Source organism: the organism of the source record quoted next, unplaced genomic scaffold (genome assembly GCF_019419815.1).
Source record: "Pyrus x bretschneideri cultivar Hongxiangsu unplaced genomic scaffold, Pyrus_bretschneideri_v1 Contig44, whole genome shotgun sequence".
NCBI lineage: Eukaryota > Viridiplantae > Streptophyta > Magnoliopsida > Rosales > Rosaceae > Pyrus > Pyrus x bretschneideri.
The window spans coordinates 2,974,281-2,992,408 of NW_025999768.1; the positions used below are offsets into that span (position 1 = coordinate 2,974,281).

Sequence of the window (18,128 nt, forward strand, 5' to 3'; positions counted from 1 at the left end):
ATCACACCCTCCAAATAAACAATAAGAAAAAACAATACAATTTTCTTTCTTATTTTTAAATAAGTTTTGAAACCACGTTCTGGAAACTTCATAGTTTTTGTTTGACAGGGTGCATGCATAGATTCAAACACTGATGATTCCAGCTAGGTTAGGAGGGAATGAGATCCGCTAGGACTCTGTTTGGAGTTCGCAAATCAAGAGATCCAGACTGTTTAAGAGAGCAAAGAAATTCGAGCTGTTCAAATTTTTAGATTTTATGAAAGGGGTCAGTGAGAAGAGCTAATAAAAAGTTGTAGGATTGTAATAGAGCGGTCCAAATCTCTCGGTCTATAGATTTTGAACGTAAAGGTTCCGAATGAATCTCAATCCGTTAGGAGAGATCTCTCTATCGTTAAATATAAATTTTTTGCATCTATAATTTAAGTCAATTTACCGAAATAATATATATCTTATTTGTATTTAAATTCGAATTCCACTACTCTCCATATCGTATTTTAAAAAAAAAAAAAATTGGGGCTTCATCCACTCTAGTAACAAAAACAACTAAAAAGATGTCAACAGCTGGTGCTAGATAGCACTTTTGGTACAAGATTTTGTTGTATATAGATTCCGTGCACGCCCCATCCATCTACTCCAAATCTTGTCGCTTCTTCTTCGACGGCTGACTTTTGCATATCCAGAGGTCTAAAGACCCGATACGTACAATTCAACCTATAGGAGATGAAGAACCAAATGAAAAATGCCAATTGAGAGGTCCAAGCATAGACTTCCAATCAAGAATTCCACATTTGAAAATTGAAACTTCTAAACTAGAATGAATCTGCGTAGTTACGAGAAATTTTTGAGTCCGACAAGAAGACCACGTCAACCAAGGGTGAAACCTCCTTGTATTGATGATATCCCACACTCTTTACTGATCCCGCTTTCAACGCAAGAGTCTCTCATTTTGTATGTATGGCCCGACAAGTGATGGTCCACTTGTCGGACTCAAGAATTTTTCGTAATGGGGGAAGCCGTTAAAGTGTGTTTAGATCAATTTTGATTCAGTTTTGGTGGACTTCCTTTATCCCAGATGGATCCATCAAGATTCAAATTCAAAGTTGGCCATTAGTCGCATTGTCTTTTCATGCTTTTGCTTTACCACCATAAAGCGAGAAATTTCAATATAAAGCCTACCATAAAGGACTTATATAACATACTGTCATACGATAAACACATTACAGTATGTTACTGATTTGAGATACTGTTACCGTTGCCCCTCCTACCGCTCCCGAACCGCCCAATGGGGATGAGAAGGAGGGAGGACAAGAGCTCACATAATTATGGTTTTATAGTGTATTCATTGAGATTACAAAATTAATGAAATGAATAGTTGAAAATAACGCTGGAAAAATTGATATTACAAGTGCTATGCTACAAGACTCCGCCTCTGGATTGAGCGAGTGCTTCAAAATTGGTAGAGATGGTTAAATGTCACATTCACAACCTTCGGACAACAGCCGTTGCAAAGCACGGATGGTGGTTGAACTCGAAATAAACCTTGAGTGAGGGGTCACTGGCTCCAGCTCGGCTAATCACGTTTAAGGCAATGCTATTGTGCTCAGCTACTTGCTCTAGCCTTCGTAGTTCAGCCAATTTTTCTGGGTCGTTCGAAAAACTACTCTTGACCTTCTTTGCGATTTTCTGAGCATCCTTAAAGTAATCGTGCATAACTAGGTTCTGCAAAAAAGGAATAGGTAACAGTAAGCCTACCGGAATATCAAGGAAACTCCGACCAGTGTTAACAGAAAATTCACTCACGGATAAATGAGCTTGGGTTGTAGATTCCACGAACAGGGGGAATGAGACATGGTCCGGAATGCAAGCTTTCTGTAGGAGCTCAAAGTGCTGAATAAACCTCTGCAGAAGTGAGAACACAAAGGACATTCCGAAACCTAATTGGTCAGAAACTTGTGCAAACTATAAATTCATAAAAAATAAACAGCGACTTCTAAGGTAGCTCCCAATATGCGTTTCGTGCAAGTATTTTTTTTTTGGAAACTGGATCGTGCAAGTATACCTCATGCTCAGTATTAAAAGGGCTTCCACTTTGTACAAGCATGTGGTCGTTCTTCAAAGCAGCAAGCATCTGGAAACATTGAATTCATTAAACTGAGGTTTTGAGGTGAAATAGTTGACGCACAAATTTATTCTATGAACACGGACAGGACCTTTCCTTAGATTAACAATATAAAATGGCCTGGTTGATGATTTAAACAAATTTCTTAGTACCGTCAGAGGCCCAAAAAGACCCTACTCTCTAGACAGCCATCTTAAATGGTACTTCCTGGAAGTGGTCATTCTTCAACTCATAATGCAGAAACTAAAGCACAATTACCATTGTAAGTCCTTCGGCCAGACATATTTGGCACTGAAGAAACAAGACTGCAGGTGGAATCCAATAATCTTGTGCCACATCTTTAACAGAATCCCTTTTCTTTTTTCCTTTCCGTTTACCTGAACAACAAAAACACAGGATGCATCAGATGGTGCATAAGTGAAGTAAATTATCTTTGGAGAGCCATATCACACACAAATGTACAAGATAATTCACACAGATTGATTAAGTTTACAGGGTATAAGAATATTTACCACTGCCATTGCACAACACCCTCTTAAGATTTGTTTTCTGTGCAAGCTTGAGCAGGACAACATAGATATACCAATATACCATGCAATATTCACTGAGCGAATAGAGCTCCAATTCAAAACCTAAAATGAGAAATCGAGAAGCTATCCAGTATGTTTGCTTTTCCACCCAAAGAAGGATGTGTTGGAAGAGTTTCACGCTGATATTCTGTGGAAATTCAAAAGCCAAACTGGATAAGCAAAATTATACTGGTTTTTGCATTTAGGTTTCACTATGCTTACTCATTATCAAACGAAATATGATGGCATTGTAGAGACGATTTAATCAAAACAAACATGGTCTTGTGTGAAGTGATTAGATAAAACATGATGAAGTCATCAGCCTCTTATATAGAAACAAGGGGCCTCCAAGTGCATTTGATGATTAATAGAGTAATATTCTCAAAGAGCAGCATACCTCATCATTTGATGTGTTTGCATCGTCTCCAAACTCCTTTCTAAATGCCATCTCTAACTACAAATCAACATTTAAAAAGCATAAATAAATTTTCCAAACAACATTTAAAATGGACGGTTTTGGTAAACAGAAACATTAGACAACGATAGACGCAAGATACATGTGCTTCATAGGACGATCACTTCAGAAACACATTACCTATTGAGGCCTGAGCAACTCAATGAATTTGAAAACAAAGAAAACCCAATAAACATCTTGATTCGAAGATAATGTGGCATACCTGCATATAAACAACACGCCAATCTTGTAAAATCTTTCCAAGCTTACGCCGTTGCCATGCACCATTTGTGCATAAAACTTTTAGCAAACTGATTACTAACTGCAATACCCAAGATAACGCATGTATTAGAATCAGCACACAGTGCAAGGATCTATAAACATAAAACTAAAACCAGCCTTCCCCTTCTGTTGCATGCACAATTACAACAAGAAAAAAAGTTTTATTAATATTCTATCCTCTTGTGCACGCATAATCAAGCGCTTTTATTGATAAAACATCATGTTAGAAAAATAATGAATAGTTCCATAATATAAGAAGATACAGATTTGAAAACTATCATATCCCCAAAAATACAAAAATGGAAAGACAAACTGTAATCAGTCCAGACAAAGAGATCACTTCACCTGTCCCAGTTGAATGATAGATTCCTGTTTCTGAATATCATGGTTCCTTGTATTATCTGGCAAAGCAGCAGCTCGGATAATAACAGCAAAGACAGGATCCCGACCATAGAGTTTCCCGTCTTGAACCAGCAGATGCTGTTCAAAAGTTTCAGGTCAATAATTCACAAATATGCTGACAATACTCAGCAATGAGTACCTAGAATAAAGTAGAAACAAATGGCACATACCTGAAGATGAGCCCTTGCTACTAAATCAGGCTGTGATTTTTGAAACTCAACCACAAAGTGCAAAACACTTTCTAATGATGTGTCTAATTGGTAGGAACATATAACATCGAGATCACGAAGAAGTTTAATAAAGTATTCAACAGCCTGGCACAACAAAACCAAAGCAAAAATGTTACAATAGTGGAAGTAAACTACTACAATTATCGGTAGCAATTATCTCATGCTCACCTTTTTCCAACTCAGAATTTTTATTGCACGTGGTGGTGTAGGTGCAGATAATCTACAGTTTAAACTAGCATCAAAGCCAATTGGTTCACAGCCAGAAGCTGTAGTTTTATCTTCTAAGTTGCCTTCTTGACTTCCAAAAGTACTAGATCTAAGGAACTCTGAAGAGCTAAGAATGCATTCTAATTCAGATATGCAGGACGCTATATGTTTTCTTGCCAACTCCAATCCTCTTCCTTGAGGCCGCTTCATAGATACAAGGACATGGTAAAAATGCTGAAAGAAGAAGAGAGCTCTTTTTATACAACATGGGGGCATAAATATTCAAATGAATAGACATGTTCCCAGATGAATACAAGATAAATGAACACAGGGTAAGACCTTACGAAAGCGTAAGCGGCATAACAAAGCTTTGCAGTAGCCTTCCTCCAATTCAGGATTATTTTGTTGTGACACCAAGTCTGCAACGAAAAGCAAGTATATGATGATGGTGGTGCCTTGTTCCAAGCTATAATTCAAGATAAAGTAATATTACTGCGAAAGTGAATGTATATCTACCTTCTAACACTCGGGTTTTTGATGATGGTGCTTTACAGGCACGTAATTGGCGGGAAATTGTTTCTTCAACAGCATGTAGCATTGACAAGCACTTTTCATCTCCATCCCCATTCAAAGGAAGACCATATGTCATTGTAAGAAGGTCTTCTTCCTGCAATGAGACAAGTTTGATAACTAATACAAATAAAAGTATTTCTCCAGTGCAAGCCACTATTCAAAGACTAGGCTTGAAAAGCAAAATGCACTGTATTGTCCCCAGAATATGAAACTAGAATTCACACTGAGGATAACAATCATTTACAACGCACTCTTGGAAGCAGTTAGGTATTGATAACAAAGACTAAAGTAGCATATGCACAAGATAAATTACTACAACTTAATGGAAATACTGAAACAGCATAGGCCCAAAGAGCTGTTGAAATACTTTACTTCATGAGTGCGTGCATCTGAGACAACTGAAATGACAGCCTTGCAGGTTGCTCGTATGACTCTGCAATAAGAATGCAGTAAGGCAATGTGAGGATGTCCTATCAAGCCTGAGAAGATAGATGCACGAGAAGACAGTTTGTGCCAATGAATGACCCTTGTGCCATGTTGCCTGCCATTTGAAGATTTACATATAGAAACATAAGGAAAGGGAAGACTGTAATACAGAGAAACAAATGATAGCACAGATTACTTCCAGTGGGAAGTTTAGTGTCTTAAAACATATATCATGAATAGATTTCAAAAAATAACAAGGAAAAAGAAAACTTAAGATCCTAAGTAGCACTGATGTCTATGTAAATTTCATAGCAATCCTAATCTTTTACAATAAACAGCACTCATGAAAAGAAGGAAATTTGGTTTACGAACTTAGGAAGTTATGTAGCAGTGAAGGAGCATATAATAGCGTTACTGCAAGTTAACAATATATAAAAATTGCTTTTCAAGCCTAAAGAGCAGTTAAAGAAAGTTATGTGGCAGATACCTCACAGGCTAGAAGATGATCCATGATATCAATAGTACGTTGAACGTCAACCGTTTTATCAAAGCTAATAGGAACAGGAGCAGCACCATCATCAATTGCTTCATCAACAGAGTAATATTTACAGACCATACCAGCATCCATCTTCGGGTCCATTATCTAATAAGGAGCACAAACAGAAATGTTAAATTAGACAAAGAAAACACTTGAAAACCAACATCAGTATAAAGAGAATGCAAAACCATTACAGCATAGGTTATAGAAGGATTGTGCAACTCTTTAATTCTTAATGCCCTTGATGGTGATCCACCACGTGATACAAAGCAAAAAACACATTTTCCAATTAAATTTTCCCAGCAACTTATTCAAAGATCATAACTGAATTCTGCGTGAATTATTCAGTCTACAATACAACAATGCTGAATGTACAAATAAAAAATAAGAAAAACATTGCCGATAATGTGTTACCTCTAAAGCAGACATGGCAGCAAAAAGATTGAAATTATCTCCGTTAATGAGCATACCATCTTGAAGATCTGTGACCAAAATCCATCAAAAAGCAAAACAAATGAAGCATAACAAGCCAAGAAACGGGTAGAACGTCAATCAAGTTCAAAATCCCACCCACATTAACATCATAAAACGTTTCCATGACTCAAGCTTTGCCATCCAGGCACCCTCGCAACACTTAACCGTGCGAAAACACTAACACAATTCAACTTTGTCCTTCATACGAACACAGCATACAGTCAATGTTTTCAAGAAAAACCACAAAACCTTAGGATCGTATTGAACTAATGGAAACTATACCGCTGCTCTCGATTAACCACGCACACTCACAACACAGATATATATATATATACATATTTTTGCATATAATCCAGTTACATTAAATTGCAAATATTGATTAAACTACTCTGATCACTTCAAGTTTTATCCTTTATGTAAATTCTTTTAGTTTGAATTCGAAAGTCCAACACTTTATATTATATGAAAACACAATAAGCTTTTTCTGATTTTCATCCCTTTACTTTTCTATTTTCCTTCATTTTCTCGGGAACCAGAGCAGCTGAGAAGCTGAGATTTAAGTTTAGAGTAAGCAAACAAGGGGGAAAAGCACAGACCCTTCACAGGCGGCGTCGAGGAGGGGCGAGACGTCGGCCCAGACGGTTTGATCGCCGGAAGGAATGGGGGTGCCGCGGTCGGGTAAGGAGAGGTTCGCAATAGCTTCCTCTGCACTAGTCCTCCCGGCCATCGTTGCAGATGCTTTTTTTTTTTTTTTTCCACCGCTGCGTTGGAATATCAGTCCTCTTGGTTTAACTTGAAGGTTGCTGCTGCCCACTTTGCCGGCCTTGAGAAAGTAAAACGAGGAAGGAAGACGGTGCGCGTGGACTGGTTGGGTGGGTCGGGGACTTTAGGGGTTATGGGTCGGGTGTGATTTGGTAATCATCATCCTGTTTCCTAGTAATAGTTTAGTCTAAGCTTAATTTAATTTAAATCACAAAAGAGATGCGAACCTTTTGATACAACAACATATTTATACTATGGAAGTGGACAAATAAATTGATTGTAAATTTGTCATTCATAAGATTCGAATATAAAACTTCTCAGTTACGAGTGAATATGGATATTATTAGACCGTATTATTAAAAGGAATGCGAATTTAGATGCAAAGGAGTTTAGGTCGCAAACCCTCGTAAGTTTTACATTAGTATAATTATAGAAATGTGTTTTTGTTAGCATCATAACAGTTTTTTGGAGGCACTGCTTGTAACGATGTTATAGTCATTACTATATAATATGTATTGAAAAGACTATATGCTACGAAAATATCTAAATCAACATGTTATCATGTGTTTTCTTTCACATCTCGTACAAAAAGAACTCAATTATTGTAATATTGACATTTCTGTTATATGAAAGTCGATAAATATATAACTTGTTATGAAGTTTTGTAACACTAAATACAAACAAAAATTTCAAGTATATGCAAATCAAGAAGGCAGCAAAACATCGAGTCTTCTTAGCCACACAGAGTGGAGCACCATATTAAGCATATCGTAAGGCTGAGCAGGACGATGGACCGTAAAATGCCGGTGCACCTCCGTCACACTCTTTTGCAGTTCCAAATACCTCGAGTGCGAAATCTCTTTCAAGATCGTCTTGATTTCGGGTATTTTTTTCGACGGAATGTACACTGAGAATTTGCTCCAGTCAAGAACGTCGCTAAAGGGAAATGAATAGTTGTCAGAAATGAGGACGGGGACGCATCCCATAGAAATTGCTGTGACTACTCTTGGACTTGCCACTTCGTACCCACTAGGGCACAAGCAAAACTTGGCTTTACCCATCAACTTGAAGTAGTCTTCCTTATTTTCTAGGTACTCATGCACTTGCACCTCATTGTCTTTGTCCTTCCAATGCTCCAGCAAGATCTTTCTTATGTGGCCGTGAGATCCTCCGGCGAAGAAGGCAAGGATTGAACCCTTGTCGAGGCTTGTATTTTGCCGAGTTGGACCAAGTTCTCCATACGGTATGTTGATTTCTGGAATGGAGGCGTCTCTTTGGGACTTAAACCCTTCTGATGTATTGGCATTGCATAAAACCCTAATGAAGTTCTGGTAGAACTTGGGATTAGCTTGTGAAATGTCTGGTGCCTGAAATTTAAGACTAACAACATAATTAGTTTGTTTCGTATAGACGACGATGTATAGTGACCAAATAAACTATTTATAGCATATTTACTTACGGTCATACTCATCGCATATATATATATATATATCTTTTGCATAAGTTACAAATTGTTTTTTTTTTTTTTTTTTTTTTTTTTTTACACTAATGAAAGATCTAGAAGAGTAAAGGAGGCATACCCAATCATGACAAGAAACCAAGAAATGATCAGCACCGTGGCTTCTATTCCAATAAGGGTATTTTTCAGCTACAACGCCAATATAGTCCATAACAACCCTTTGAAGTTGATCACGGTTATATGTGACAAGAGGCCTGTACAGAAAATTGACGATGTTGGATACACTGATTGGGATGAGGAATAGGTGTGCCTCGTCGGGATGGTGAGCCATGAACCGGCTCTTCCCGCTCTCCATCTCGTCGATAAACAGCCCCTCAACACTATAAATGTTGTCAAAGGGCCCGGTGTGAACCAAGGGATGCTCTCCTTCCCTGTAAACCCACACCTTCAATCTTTTCTCCATCTCTGCGTAGCTCCTAATCCATCGTACAGATCATTACAGTGCTTGGTTAGACTTTAGAGCATGCATCATACTCATTCCTACCATAACAAAGTTCTATAATTTTTGGGTAAATAATGAACTTGTGCTAAGTACTTATTAACTGAAATTTAAGCACGTCACATGTAAGAAATACATACCACACCCAGAATAGATAAATAAAACTTTCACAAATAAAACTATGTAACAAACTTTCAATAGAACTGATAATCTGCATATAAATCATCGTTTAGTGTATCTGTATTACTGTCTTACTGTTATTTGGGTTCTATTTTCAATTAAAAGTTTGTTATCAAGTTTCATCTGCGTAAATTTCGTAATAGGTAAATCGATTAGGTAACTGAGTAATGCAGTGATTAAGGTGAAAACATTTTATAGTGTAAAATACAATCTACCTGGATGGTATGAAATCAAGGCAAAGGAATCGACAGCAATGCGTAAAATAGGCTTAGTAAATTTGAATCAGATTAATGAACATCGAGTAGAAAGTTTTACTGCACCAACTGAATGCTGAATCAGTGGTGACGAGGACACACAAAAATGGTAAATCCGAATGGTTGAATATGGGAAAAATTGGCACAAATCAGTAATTTTATTTCGAATTAATGGAAATATTACTGTAGTTGGAATTATTTTTCATGATTCCAATCAATGGTCCACAGTTTCTAACGAGTAGCATGTGGCACCGTTTTTTCATGTGAAGTGTTAGAATTTTCATTTGATATGTTAGAACTTTCTTATGTAAATCAAATTAGCATTAAAACATCCAGAGTATGTTCCTATAAACATTAATTTTTCCTATGACTTTATACAGTCAAACCCCAATAATGACAATTAAATAAAAATATGACTGATAGAAAATCAACCATAGAGGGATAATTGTGTTTAGAACTTAACTGATGAAAACAATGTGCATTTCTGTAAATTGATCCTTTTGGGATGAACACCTCTTCATCTTCTTTGTAAATAGACGTTTGATTCTTTTCATGGACTGCTCTCCAGATCGCCTCTCTTGCTCTGGCCAAACCTGCTTCTATTCTCTCCAAATTACTCATTTTCTATTAAAAAACAATAGAAAATTGGAATCAGTGACAAAAACAAATTAATAAATTTACGTATATATTCATGAGGGAATATTTTTCACACTCCTTTTTATGCGGCTCCACTATTCTGCTTGTTTTCGTTCCTTGATCATTGATTTATTTAGTCTGGTGGTTAGAAATAAGAGACGAGCGAGAAAATCATTTCCCATGTTCATGTGCCTAAAAATATTTAATTAAAGTAAAATAGAAAAGGAATACTATTGCGCGGCTCACTTTTTTACGTTCCTCCTTCACTATCCAAGTATTGATACTCCTTGATTCATCGGTTGGCAACAAATATGACGGCAACGATGGTGGCAGAGACGGCGGCGGTGAAGTTGGTGAGGATGGCAATGAAGGTGGTGATGAAATGGATGAAGGGGTGTCATGGATAATTTTGATTCCGGAAATGGGAGTGGGTGACGAGAAAATAATATTGGTAAGGTTGGTTTGGTTTAATGGAGATAAGAAAAAGATAAATAAAAGGATAACAGAAAGAGTTGGTAGCAGTGCAGTAACGATGTGAGTAGAAAAGCCAAGTTCTACCATGGATGTGCTTTCTTTCTCACTTCTTTGATAAAAATAAGGGAGGGAGAGGAGGAGGAGAAAGGACACACTATCAGGGTATGGGGAGTGAATTGATTCGGCACGTTAATGGATTAATTACAATAATGCTATAATCAGTCGTGCACGCACAAGTGAAGTGATTTTGGTTGTTGATTCATATATAGATAGCATCTGCTCAATTAACTATGATTCATCGTGAAATACTTACAGGAAAGGCCTCGAAGGGCTCGGTTATGGTAAGTAAAATTTAGTACGTGGAGCTTGTGATATCTGATATGATAAATTATAAATAGAAAGTGTTCGATTCAGGCCCTATAGGACAATTAATGACATCAAATCAAAATATGGATTTGTTTCTATGCAATATATTTCCTATATTGGCAAAAAATATTGAATTTGTTGTAAAAATAATTTGAGAGTTGGAGAGAGAGGTCGGCGACAGAGAGAGAGGGTTCATTGGTTTTTTAGATTGTGATTTTTCTTCGCTTTGTGTCTGTATTAATACTAATCCTAGAGTAATATATGTCATGCAGTAACAAGATGATAAGATCTCTGAGATTTTATTGAATTCTAAATTAAGTTTACACAATCATGTACCAATTTATGTATGTAATCTCCCTTTCTCGACATGAATATGAAACCCAAACCCATTAGGAATACAAAATCTTGGCAAATCAGGGTATTAAAGGAGAATTGTAAATATTTAAAATTGAATTTTTGCTGAAGAGTATTTTCTCTTTCGTACAAGGAAAGAACTCAAATCCATATAGCCACTAACTCATTTGCCTCACAAGGAATTTGCAGACAAATTTGTGTCTTGTACATGTCTTTATATGAAAGAAGGACAATGACAATATCGAAAACAAGGTGACTTTTTTTAGTAATTATGAAATTCCAGGTCACCAATTGGCCCAGTTTTCATTGTTGGCTTCAGTTTTACATAGAACGAGCAAAGGGGGGGAAATTATGTTGATACATACAATTAAGCCTCGAGCTTAAAGTCAAGTCGTCTCAGCCACACTGAGTGAAGGATCATGTGAATCACATCAAACGGTTTAGACGGCCTATTTATCACAAAATGTGGACGAACCCTACACACCCTTTTCTGCATTTTTAGATATTTGTCGAATGGAATTGCTTGTAAGATGGTCTTAATTTCCGGTATCTTAGCAACTGGAATTTGCACTGAAAATTTGCTCCAATCAAGCACATCACTGAAGGGCAATGTGTAACTGTCAGAAATTAAGACGGGCACACACCCTGCATATATTGCCTCCACAATTCTTGGGCTTGCAACTTCGAATCCACTAGGGCACAAGCAAAACTTGCTCTGCACCATAAATTTGGTGTAGTTTAGGCCCTTGGGAAGCTTCCCATAGACTTGAACTTCATCATCTTTGTCCTTCCAATGATCCAGCAAAATGGGCCGGATAGGTCCATGGACCCGTCCGGCAAAGAATGCTAGAATTGGACGGCTCTTTGCGGCCTGACACAAATTGGATGAGCCCAAATTTCCTTTGTATAAGTAGATTTCAGGTAGTGAGACATCTCTTTTAGGTTGAAATCCTTCTGAGGTGTTCGCATTGCAAAGCACCCTAATAAAGTTCTTGAAAAGCTCTTGATTTCCAACTGAAACCTCCGGTGCCTGAATTACGAATGAAATACTAGTTGTTTCAAAATAAGAAATTTTGCATATTTATGACTATTTCAGAGTGTTAACACAGTTCATATGAAAAATGGAAAAGAAGTTTGATGGCACAATTGAAGCAACTATATACGTACCCAATCATGACAGGAAGCCATAAAATGGTCAGCACCATTGCTTCTGTTCCAGTAGGGATATTTACCAGCCACGACGCCAATGTAGTCGGTGACAACCCGTTGCAGGCGGTCGCGATGGTAGTCTTGTCTCCGAGTGATAGGCATGTAGACAAAGCGAACAACGTTGGCAACACTCAGGGAAGGAAAAATGTGTGTGCCTTATCAGGATGTGTAGCTCTGAATGGGCTTTCCTCCCTCTCTATTTCATCAATGAATTGTCCCTCAATTCCATATATGTCATTCAGTGGCCCAAAATGTATTAATGGATGCTCTCCTTCCTTGTAACTCCACACTTTGAACCTCTTCACCATCTCTATGTGACTCCTGCACAATGCATATCTTAATTAGTAAACATTTTACAATGCACGGATGACAATGTATGGGAAGTACTAGTGCACTGGATGACTGGATTTGCATGGCTGAAGTTTGACGATCATAATCTAGCCTTACAAACTTTAAGAAAACCCTCTTGGTCAAAGCAAATGATTATTTAGATAAGAGAAACGAGGATAATTTGTGTGGTACATAGAATCTTAAAATTACTCAACTGGTGAAAAGCGTAGGGATTTTTGTAAACGGTTCCTCTTGGGATAAAAGTCTCAATTTTCTGTGATGCATACTTTTTATACTGAATTGCTTCAAGAATTGCTGCTCGTGCTTTGGCCAAGTCTTCTTCAATTCTATCCAAACTAGTCTTACCCTGGTCACCAAGAAATACACTAAAATCAAATATTAGACAAATTAATTAATATATCAAAATAATTACCATCGCTAAATTCTGACTACATGATGTTTCATAATTACTTTGTTTTTAATTTTCAAATTTTATGTTCATTTTTTTTGAAAACTTGTATAGTAATTATTTTTAATGTTCAAAATACTGAAAACTGAAAGCTACTTTTGTGATGAATTTTCAAAATTTGGCTTGATATTTTTTGAAAACTGAAAAATGAAAACAGTTACTAAACAAGTTTTGAAACTGAGACGGTTATTAACCTGAAAAATGTAAATTGAAATGCTTACTTTGGTAAGATTAGCCTTGTGTCTCCTTTGATACATGGAGCTCGTGAGAAGCTCATCAAAATATGAAACTTGAGGTAGGGCTGTGTGGTTGCTCTTTGTTAGATTGAAAGGTGTAGTAGTAGGCTCATCAAAATATGAAACTTGAGGTAGGGCTGTGTAGTTGCTCTTTGTTAGATTGAAAGGTGAAGTAGTATTGTACGAGGAAACAAGGGGAATAATGACATACTTTTGACTAAGCAGGGAGGAGAAGGTTAGAACGATGAAAACGAGAAAAAAGAAGATAATTAGGGAAAGAAGTGTGGGGCAGCGGAAAGCTGAAGTCATGGCCATGGCTGGCTGGCTAGCTAGCTAGCATGACTGTTTCTTCACTGTTATGTCCATTTATAAGAATCAGTGAGAGGGATGAGTCGAAGAATCGGCGGGGAAGACGATGATCTGAACAGAGCTGCATTTTTTTTACTTGTATATAAAAAGGGTAGCTCGTAGCGGTTTAGCCGGGTGAAAATCATCACACACTGATATAAATGCAAAATAATTCAACATGGAAGATTGCTACGGATATCGATAAATTAAAATTCTAGAAAATTTAATGACGAGTATCTTGCAAGTTATGTATTGGAGAAGTCATTAATTGGTCTTTTTCCATGTATATGTACAGCATGGGGAGGAAGAGAATCGTGACTATGTCTGGTGAATATGAAAGGGAAGAAAAAAAAAAAAAAATTGAGAAGGGCGTTTGGCCACGCCTTGAAAGAGTGCCCCTCACAAAGCATGAGATCTTCTGTATTTTTACTTAATTTCATGCAAACTTACTTTAGTATAAGAACTGTTCTAATCAAGTAATCCTAACGAATATTTTCTCAAGTGAATTTATTTATTAAGGCTCGATCAAGGCTCCTAACATATTTTGGGTAATGTTAAGGAGGTTAAATTTCTAAATCAAATTTTGTAAATTAATGATGTGGTTTTTAATGATTAAATTATCACTTAAGTGTTGATTAATATGTTTATTTCTTATTAATGACATATCATTTGATTCGTAAATTTAATTTAACAATTTGATCGCTCTCTTATTATACATAAATTTTACAAAAAGTAAGAGCTCGTTGTTTAAGGCTAGCTAGTTCCCTAGGGAGTGGACAAAACCCTATTTCCAAAGGTACACACTGAGTTAGTCAAACTAATGTATTTATCAGCTTAATGTGCATCTTGATGTTGCTGCTTTTTGATTAAAATATGCATCTTGATGTTGCTGCTTTTTTATTAAACTGCAAGCAATGTGCTGTTAAAAGTAGAGTGTGCATGAGAGAGAGCTCTCTTCAGCCCTCTGTCTCAATATATTATATATTTAGAAAGACAAAATTTATAAATTAAATGATATGTCATCAATAGAAATGAGCACGTTCATCAACGTTTAAGTAATAATCTAATCATCAACTTATATGTCATTTAATTTATAAAATTTTATCTACAAATTTAATCTCTCTAACATTACTCATTATATATAATATTTCATTGAGAGCAACTTTCTTAATCCTCTTCTCATTTTACTTTTTCGATTTTCCTTTTACCTTACAATATTGGTTAATGATCGGAAAATGTATAATTTCTAGGTCACCTTAAAAAATTAACTCTACAAAATCAATTAAATTAGGAATTGTTTAACTGTTCAATCAACATTGTCAAAATTGAAGTGCTTAAGTGAGAAACATGGTTCCGTCAATGTGAAGTGTTAGATGACTAAACAATTTTGGATTTAGTTATTTCTTTGCAAAAATAATCTTCAGTTGGTAACAAAGAAAATTATTAGGATCACTGTTTAACATTGCATGATGAGAAAGAGAACAGAAAAGATAACATGAGAAAAGTTCACAATAAGAAGATTGCTAGTATCTATCTCTAACTAAAATACCTACCTTGGAAGTTGTAGTACGCATGGTGCTGGATTTATACATGACCTACAGGTGATGAGTGGACTAATTAATTAAGTCGATTAACAAGGATTAATTACTCAGTTTATCATGTGATGAGTGGACTAATTAATTAAGTCGATTAACAAAGATCAATTACTCAGTTTATCATGTGATTAAAGGTCAAATAGTGTCTAGCTAGTAGACTACCTTGCCTAATTAAGCAAGTTGTGGGATTCTTTACTTGCTTATGTAGCTAGGTCTCACGTGAGTTCTACATATCCCTGCATGAGAAAATGAGGTTGGTTTTATTATAAAACCAAAGATCGTTATGGAGTTTGAGAGGGGAAATTGCAAACAAGATCCGATATTTCTTATGAGCGTAGGTATATATAGCTAGCTAGTTTGTGTCCCATTAATTATTGCTGACAAAATTTTACATCCAAGAAAGACTATAGACCGATCAGATACCGTAAAAATTAACAAGGGATTAAAAAAAATTACACAAGGTAGATGACTATGTTGATGAATCATGATCTAAGTTTCGAGCTTAGAGTTAAGACATCTCAGCCACACCGAGTGAAGAATCATGTGAATTAGGTCAAATGGTTCAGAAGGCCGATTAAGCACAAAATGCCTCTTAACTTGGGAAACTCTCTTCTGCATTTTCAGATAATTTTCATACGGAATTGCTCTTAAGATGGTCTTAATATCTGGTATCTTGGCAACCGGAATTTGTACTGAAAATTGGCTCCAATCAAGGGCATCACTGAAAGGCAATGTATAATTGTCAGAAATTAAAACAGGCACACATCCTGCATGAATTGCCTCCACAGCTCTTGGACTTGCCACTTCATACCCACTAGGGCACAAGCAATACTTGCTCTGACCCATTAGTTTTGTGTAGTTTTGGTCCTGGGGGAGCTTCTCATGGACTTGAACTTCATCATCTTTGCCCTTCCAATAATCCAGCAAGATGGGTCGAATTGGTCCGTGGTCTCTGCCGGCAAAGAATGCTAAAATCCGGCGGTTGTTTGGGGCCTGACCTAAATCTGGTGGTCCAAGCTCTCGAGGGGGTACATAAACTTCAAGTAGTGAGACATCTCTTTTGGGTCGAAATCCTTCCGAAGTATTGACATTGCAAAGAACCCTAATAAAGTTTTTGAAGAGTTTAGGTTGGCCGTGCTGAAATCTCCGGTGCCTAAAATATGATAAATTATTAGTTGACGTGACGTATACATACGCAATTTATCATTTATCAAAATGTGATACCAACATGTAGGGTTCAATAAAGCATTACCCAATCGTGACATGATGCCATGAAATGATCAGCGCCGTTGCTTCGATTCCAATACCGATACTTATTTGCTACGATGCCAATGTAGTCGATGACTACCCGCTGCAAGCGATCACGACGGTAGTCTTGCTTTCTGGTGATAGGTAAGTAAACATATTCGATAATGTTGGCAACACTGAAGGGAAGGAAGAATGTGTGAGCCTCATCAGGATGTGTAGCCCTGAAGGGGTTATCCGTCCTCTCCATTTCATCTATGAAGTGTCCTTCAATGCCGTAAATGTTTTTCATTGGACCAATGTGTAGTAATGGTAGCTCTCCTTCCTTGTATGCCCACACCTTGAACCTCTTCCTCATCTCTATGTGACTCCTGATGATTAGCATCACAATTATTAGATAAAATTATCATGATCGTGAAATGATGAAATTGGTTACTTTTTCTAACATGATAAAAAATTGTATAATGTTTTGAGAAGAAAATAATAGTAAGTATTGATTAATTAGCAATATATACTCAACTGGTGAAAAGCATAAGGGTTTTTGTAAACGCTTCCTCTTGGGATAAAAGTCTCTTCTCTCTCTGAACTATAGTTCCTAGACTGAATTGCTTTGCGGATTGCTGCACGTGCTTCAGCTAAATCTTCTTCGATTCTCTCCAAACTAGTCTTATTCTAATCATAGAACACAAAAAAGTTGTATAATTAGTCAAGACAAGTTAAGTTACCAAATACGTAATAATAACAAAGCTTAATTTTGGTTCCACGCACTAACCTTGTGTGTACAAATCCTTCGATCCATGGAATTTTCCAGAATCCCATCGAAAGAAACGTGTGGAAGGGCTGTGTAGTAGTTCTTTTTACGATTGAAAGACATAGAGAAAGAGGAAATCAAGGGATCATTATTGAGATGGTTTTCAGGGAAAGGTGAGAAGGTTAGGTGGAAGAAAAGAAGAAACAAGAACGTTACTAACAAAAAAATTACTGTGGGAGATCGGAAGGCGCCTCCGGTAGGTGTAGTAGTAGTAATAGTTGTCGTTGTCATATGGTAGTGATTGATTTTTCTAGGTCCATTGATTAACATATATACGTACGTACGCGTACAATCTTTCACTTTTTTTGTCATTAATTTTCTGTTTAACATAGATTGCATTAAGCCGGACGAACAAGGAACGGTAAAAACAAAGCCAAAGACGGCCCCTAAAGGAGAAACAGATCGAGGCTTAGGAGGTGAAACCAACCCATGCACGAAGAAGAAACAACAAAATAAAACAAGGGTTTTGATAGAGAAATGTATCCAACATAGGTATATCTACAAGAATAAATCTCTGTAGTTAATTAATTACTATATCTAGCTAGTTCATTTTGTATTTAATCACTTTCTAATACATGAGGATTCTACATATTGTATTTAATCACTTTCTAATATATGAGGATTCTA

General features: G+C 36.7%; 2 protein-coding genes and 2 pseudogenes across 3 annotated transcripts; all 4 read right to left on the minus strand.

Moving 5' to 3' along the window:
* Positions 1–1,204: 1,204 nt before the first annotated feature.
* On the minus strand, positions 1,205–7,189 carry LOC103953892 (N-alpha-acetyltransferase 35, NatC auxiliary subunit). Its single transcript, XM_009365694.3, is given in 17 exon segments — positions 1,205–1,719; positions 1,801–1,899; positions 2,060–2,128; positions 2,378–2,496; positions 2,632–2,836; positions 3,086–3,142; positions 3,366–3,464; positions 3,770–3,904; positions 3,997–4,140; positions 4,225–4,497; positions 4,603–4,682; positions 4,780–4,930; positions 5,209–5,292; positions 5,294–5,377; positions 5,750–5,905; positions 6,215–6,282; positions 6,872–7,189. Coding segments are annotated over 17 exon segments (2,193 nt in total). The 5' UTR covers positions 7,002–7,189; the 3' UTR covers positions 1,205–1,479.
* Positions 7,190–7,740: 551 nt separating this feature from the next.
* LOC103953971 (probable glycosyltransferase At5g20260) lies at positions 7,741–10,049 on the minus strand. Of its 2 annotated transcripts, none has more exons than XM_048566999.1 (3): positions 9,926–10,049; positions 8,617–8,972; positions 7,741–8,403 (listed from the first exon to the last, which is right to left on the minus strand). In XM_048566999.1, exons 1-3 carry the CDS (start codon positions 10,047–10,049, stop codon positions 7,741–7,743), a joined length of 1,143 nt encoding a protein of 380 aa, XP_048422956.1. The 2 variants fall into 2 exon arrangements, with proteins under 2 accessions (XP_048422956.1, XP_009364051.2); XM_009365776.2 differs by having other exon boundaries at positions 8,617–8,971; positions 9,892–10,049.
* Positions 10,050–11,625: 1,576 nt separating this feature from the next.
* Positions 11,626–13,938, minus strand: LOC103953969 (annotated as a pseudogene).
* Positions 13,939–15,803: 1,865 nt separating this feature from the next.
* LOC103953891 lies at positions 15,804–17,048 on the minus strand (annotated as a pseudogene).
* Between the last annotated feature and the right edge of the window lie 1,080 nt (positions 17,049–18,128).